The sequence below is a fragment of the Caenorhabditis briggsae genome (genome assembly GCF_000004555.2).
Source record: "Caenorhabditis briggsae complete genome, chrIV, whole genome shotgun sequence".
In the NCBI taxonomy this organism is placed as follows: Eukaryota; Metazoa; Nematoda; class Chromadorea; order Rhabditida; family Rhabditidae; genus Caenorhabditis; species Caenorhabditis briggsae.
In genome coordinates, this window is record NC_013487.2 from 2,334,602 (window position 1) to 2,341,345 (window position 6,744).

The 6,744-nt window shown below is 29.9% G+C and overlaps 1 protein-coding gene across 1 annotated transcript; it reads right to left on the minus strand.

Moving 5' to 3' along the window:
* Positions 1–696: 696 nt before the first annotated feature.
* CBG26256 lies at positions 697–3,756 on the minus strand (the record flags this gene model as incomplete). The annotated part of the gene is made up of 1 exon (XM_045244897.1): positions 697–3,756. One exon carries the CDS (start codon positions 3,754–3,756, stop codon positions 697–699), a length of 3,060 nt encoding a protein of 1,019 aa, XP_045100465.1.
* Between the last annotated feature and the right edge of the window lie 2,988 nt (positions 3,757–6,744).

The window sequence follows — 6,744 nt, forward strand, 5'->3', positions numbered from 1 at the left end:
ATTAATCTTGATAGTTCAGATAATAAAGGTACTCATTGGGTCTGTTATAAAGTAAATAAAAGTGAATATTATTATTTTGACTCTTTTGGTTTGGACCCACCTCAAGAAATAATAAAATATCTTAAACATAATACTTCAAACGAAATAATTACTTCAACGTTTCAAATACAAAAATTTGATACTCATCATTGTGGATACTACTGTCTACTCTTATTAAAATTATTAGAAAAACATGATTATAAAAATTCTATTCTAACTCTGATTTAGGAATTCTATAATGCTCGAAAGCTAGAGTGTCTATATTATCTACTGTATACCTTTTTGATTCTTTATCTTTACCAACTAAATTATTTAACACAACCTTATTCTGTTTTACAGTATGAATTTGATGCTTACTCGAATTAAATAACTTTTTAACAACAGATTTCTTCACACCTTTATTTCTTTTAGACTCCATTCCCTCATCAGTTTTAAAAGCATATTGTTTTGGTCTAAAGGCTACAATCTCAGTCATTATCTTTCCATTTAACTCATCTTTGAATTTCCCAATAACTTTTTTATTCTCAATGCTATGAAGTTTATTTTCTTTGGGATAATCCGAAAAATCAAAGTGTTCTTTCATATGCATCATATCTTCATAGACATCGTCTGTTTTAATTTCATAAATATAAGAATCAGTATCTTGATAACACAGTCTCAAGTTTGAAGTATACTTCGAAGCATAACATCATAGTGGAACTCATACATTAGATACTTGCTCAAATCTAAAATAGACATCCCCACATAAATTGGCTTATCTAATTTAATATTCTTCTGAGTCATCTCTACTAAAATCATATTCTCATTTATAATATGTCTCTGTTTAAAATTATTGCTAGCAGCTAGTTTCATAACTTTATCCATATTTGACACCACTTTGACATCCACTCTATTTCTAACGTTCTCCATAGTTTTACCAAAGACAGAATTGTTCATGAGCTTGAAAAAGTCTTTCTCAAAATCATTCTTGGCATTTTTTCTCAAGTTAGTATTCAGTTCTATGTAAGAAGATAACCAATTGCTTTCTTTAAAAGTAATAACTCTATGAATTTTCTTCAAAATTAATCCATGATCTAAAACTTGCAAAAGGGCTTTATAATGTATTACATAATTTCTCTTTGGACTAAAATCATTTATTAGTTTATTGGTAGATCCAACTCGTTTATTCTCTGGACAGAAAGGTAAATCATTATGTTTATCATGTAATTCTTCTGGATAATCTAAATCTACTTCTAATATGCAACCTTTTTCTTTTGAAACAAGATCATCTATCATTTCTAAGGTAAAGTCTTCAACGAATTCGAATTCATCATAAGGTAATTTCTGACTCATTGCCCATCCATATAAATTATTTGCATCTAGATAAAGTAAGTATTTTGATTCTTCTTCAGAATTATAATTAGACATGTACTTGTTATTAGCTTTCGAATATCTTAGCATGGTATTACACATACCTCCTCTAATGCCTTTCTCAATAAAATTATACATTTCAACATCCTTGATTGTCTGTAGCTTCACTCCAGTTTTGAATAACATAGCATCCCAAGCTAATCCTGGAGATGTATAGTACCAACATGGATCTAACTTATATTCTTTAAGAGACACATTTCTGAAAGTTTCAAAAACATCAGCTAATAGTAACACATCATTAATCATATAAATTCTAGTGTAGTCTTCTAAAGTTTTACAATCAGTTTCTCCCCATACATTTAGAGCATATTCATAATTCTCTTCACTAATATTTTCACCAGATAGAGCATTGTAGAAGTTTTCAATTGGAGGAAGTTCTTCGTTAGAATACTTTTTAAAGGAATCAATAAAATCATATGGATATACACCTTTGCGTCTCAACAGTTTAAACATCTTCTCATCATTATAATACTTTTTAGTAATCACACATTCGTCATCTTGTAGGTTACTGCTGAGATAGTCCAGACTGGAAGGCATGAATCCTAAACTATCCAGGAATCTTATTTCACATCTTTTAGAATCATCATGAAAGTAATAACTAAAACTAATAAATTTTTCTATATTTGCTGAGATGCTTTTAATTTCAACACCTTTTTCCTTCAATAGTTTGCTTGATTCCTCATCACTAATTATATGATGTGAGTCATAGCCTTTAAGATTATGGAAAAATACTGGTATAAAATTATTTCTACGTTTCAATCGGTTACATGCTTTACATAGAGGTCCTCTGTATAATCCAGTCCAATGATCGTGATCTCTAACTTTGTCTCCTTGGAATGCTTTTCCACAATGTGGACATGACTTACAGCTGTCATATTCTTCCCACTCTTCATTGTTTAATTTTTTCATTTTCTCATCACCTTTATTCAATAGTCTTGCACATACATCTAAGATATATTCATTGAACTTCAAGATAGTATTATATCCAACATAGCTCTTCATTTCGTAAATACTCTGAGTGAAAGAATCCACAACAATCACACAGAATGCAGAAGCAGTATGTTTTCCAACGTTTTCACTCCAAGGCTTGTCAAGAGAATTGTTAACACCAGCAATCTTGTATATAACAGATTCAAAATCGGCGTAACATACAAATCTATGTTTTTGTGTTTTCTGAATATTAGAAAATTCAATATAATCATTGGAAGGTTTAATCATTTGCATTGGAGCATTACTCATACAGTCACCTAAATGATTTTCAAACTTCTCTGCATTGTAAAAGTTATTATGACATCTAATACAAAATTTATTGCTTCTACTATTTTGGGTGTTCATCAATCTATCAATATTTTTAATCAAACAGTAATGACCTTCTCCAGATTCATCAGTTACTAACAAAAGGTTTATCACTCTACTTAAATCTACGTTGATGTTTTTAGATACTTTATATGACTCAATTATTGCTGGTCCTGTGACATCATGAGTTACAATATTAACAGCCAAGTTATTTCTCTTCTCAAACTTATCTACATCTTTAACTTGGAATGGAAACTCGAAACCTTCGAAATTAATTTTAGAAATGTGATCCTTATATTTACTTACTCGTTCAGGATTTTGATCCACTGGATATAAGTGAGCTAAAATACACCACATAAAACATTTTTCATCTTTGTTTTGAACATTGACTACTGCTTTTTTATTTTTTATCCAATCTGGTAATTCAATATATTTAGATCCTGATAATGGCATAATCTTAGTTTGAAACATTCTTAAACCTATGATTCTGTTTAATCTAAAACCAGAACCTTTACCTTGAAAATGTTCTAATCTATTTACTAAATCTAATTTTAATTTTTCATAAAAGACTTTTCTATCATCCGCCGGATTCACTATTTCGCTAGCTGTTTTTAGATGGACTATAGCCTTATTTTCAGTTCCCTCTTGTTTCATTTCACATTCTAAGGATACATATATTTTCACACTATTTTCATAAATTTTTTTAACAATATCAGGCCCTTTCTTATCTAAAAAGGATTCTAATGTTTTAGAATTTCCACTGTGAAAAGTATCTCTCAATGTATCACCAACTTCTTTGTAATCACTAAAGACAGTTTCATCGAAGGGAAATAGATTCATCATTTGAAGATTTGACTTTTCGCTAAGTTCATCTATATCCAGCTGTTTGAGTATTTTACGCATTTCAGGCACGCTCATATTTCTAACATCATCTCTACTTGTGTTAGTTCTGTTTCTTACAAGTTTTCGTAGTTGATCCCTTTTTAATTTTTTGTAATCAACTTGTTCCATTTATAGAGCAAGAAAAGTATCATTTAAAACCTTTAATAAATTTTCAGAAATATTGAATTAATCAATCTAAAATCGATGATATTTCCTGTAATAAATGCATTCTGTAGTTGAGATAAATGACCCAAAACGACGTAATGAAATAGTAAACAACTTTTTGAAAAATCGGAAAGAGCATAAAATCAAGAATTTACAAGAGCGATCAGATTTAGAACATGTAGAAGATTATAGAATTGAAGTATTTAAACCTATTTTAGAATCCAACAAAAAACTACAAGAAGAAATTATAGATGAAAAGAATAAAATAGTAGAAACTCTAAACAACTTTAAATCTCCTTCTCAACTTTCTATAGGACCTCCATCCACTTCGACACCAAAGACAAATCGTAAAAGTCTCATTAAGCAACCCTCAGTAATCCTACCTCCCTCTCTACCTAGTTCCTCTCCACCTCAAGTTGTAAGTAATCTAATTGTAAGTTATCTTCAGGACGGATCTGATAGAAGCAATGCCGGATACTCAATCAAGTTCAACAAAGCAGAAAAGAAATATACTATTGGTAACAAAGACATTACATTCGATCAAAATATTATCAAAGTTAATAATGAAGAATACACAGCAACTGAAGGGTTAATGGAGTTACTACTCAAAAAGTCTCCCGACTTGAATAAGATTACAACTGAAGATTCTTCAAATTACCAAAAAATATTATTATGCTCCAATGCTCTGTACCAAGGGTTTGATAAAGAATCCAAAAGATATAATGCAGATTCCAGTGATAAATGGGCGTTCATAAAGTCTAAATATTTTGTAGCTAAGACCCCAACTACAGCTGGAACATCTTCAACATCAGGAAGTTCTATTTCTTTCATACCATCAAATACCAACTCTCTAATTGACTTATTAAGACTATCTATTGGTTCATATCAGGCTGGTAACAAAGACGAGTATAATAAAATTCATGCTATGTTAGATGAACTAGTCAAACAGAAAGTAATCAAGAAGAAAGACTTAGGGGTTATTTACTTGAATATTGGTATGTAATGTTATACAAAGTTATACTGTTTTATACAATGTTATATTATGTTATTAACTTCATACTAGATAAATGTCACGAAATATTGTTCTAGCAAAAATGTATATTAGTGATCAAGAAAAAACTCCACTCAAAATTGACAAGAGAAAATGGGTAAAACAGCACAATCTTTCTACTCAAACTTTATATAGAGGTTTATGGGAATTAGGTAAAGAAATGGATGTTTCTAAATACCTTGGATCTAAAAAATCTTCCCAACCTGTAGAAAAAGTATCTTTCCAAACTCTAGAAACCCCCAATCAATGCAACAGAATAAATCTTCTTTCTCCTAGAGAAAACTAATTTTTCTATTCTGACTTTTTGAACTTGATTTTTTTATGTAATAAATGAGTAAAGTAATGACTATAGAGAAAATGAATAAAGCTACTGAAAATAAAAAAATAATAGACCAGCTAGATAATATAGGAATAACAGCACATGGAGCCGGTTATAAAGACAAGTTAAATTATATGATTCTTCTATCTAACAATATTGATAAAGTTCCAGACCTATCTCCTGATACAAAAGAAGATTTAGAAAAAATGAAGAATGAAATTGAAAAAGCGAATAAACTGGCAAAATCGGAACCAGTTGAAAGTAAAAAACATTATTTAAATGCTGCCAAATACAATAACAATTTTACTGAGGCTCATGGAATAAATCTTAATTTTCTATTAACAGGAGCTAGAAAACAAATCAAAGTTCTATCAGAAACAGCTTCACAATATTCTAGAGATATTGCTGCAGAAATGGCTGAACAAAATAAACAACTAATTAGTGAAAATAAATCTATAGAGGAAAGGAGGAAAAATCAAGGTTTTTTTTGAGCAACTGTTCTCCAACACAGAAAGATTTAATTGATACACTTTGTATAGATATAATTATAAAACATATTGTTAAATATTGGCCTAATCCTCCTGAAACAATCAATATTTATACTGGCCGAAAGAATAATACAGACACAAAAATATACTTAACAAAGAAAGAGCAGAAACCATACAAAGAGACACCAGGTAGATTCTTGTCAAAGGATGGGGTTGGAGTGGATGTAAAGAAATTTGTGTTGTCTTATTTTAATGAAGTGAGTGAACAACTAAGCACTAATAATATCAAAAATCCTAAGGATAAAATATCAAAATGGTTGGAAACTAATAAGTAGAAGAATGTATCAAACCGTCAGTAAATGCCATAGATAATAACATTTTTCTTCTTTCATTTTCTGATATACTATCTTTAATTCTTTTATCTGGAACATAAGTATTAGCTCTGCGATATAACTGCTCAACATCTTTTAAACTCAATAGGTGTTCATCCTCTTCAGATATAAAAACAGATGCCCTTGAATTGTATAAAAACTTTATATCATCCTCGGATGTGATGATATAGTGGGTATCATTTTTTATTGACGGAACATTTTCATTTGTATTCCCTCTAATTTCAAAATCGATTTTATTAATTGGTGTATTCTTTTTATTGAATCTAGTTGTATCTCTAGTTTGTTCTATATCTATGATGTTGTCTCCATATGGACCATATCTATTACAAAAAAGTTTGTCGTTACAATATAAAAATATCGGTTCGGATCCTCCATGAAATTTTGTTTTATAACTTTTATCTATATCTTGCATTAGCTCATCATTGCTAGTGAAGAAAAAGTATTTCTCGATTTTATCAAAAGTTATTAGTTCGTCTGTTAACTTGCGTTCAGATGACAAGAAGTAAAATACTTCAGGAGATTCTCTCTCATAATCATCGTTTCTAATTTTCGAGTGTTTATTCCGACAAGCCTTATTACATGTGTGTTTGTGTAGATACATATGTGGTCTATGAGGTCTGTAGATGATAGACTCGTCTTCCATTTAATCATATTAGGTTGGCGGGAAAGTCTTTGTCACTTTTTCAATAGTTTATTTCTCAA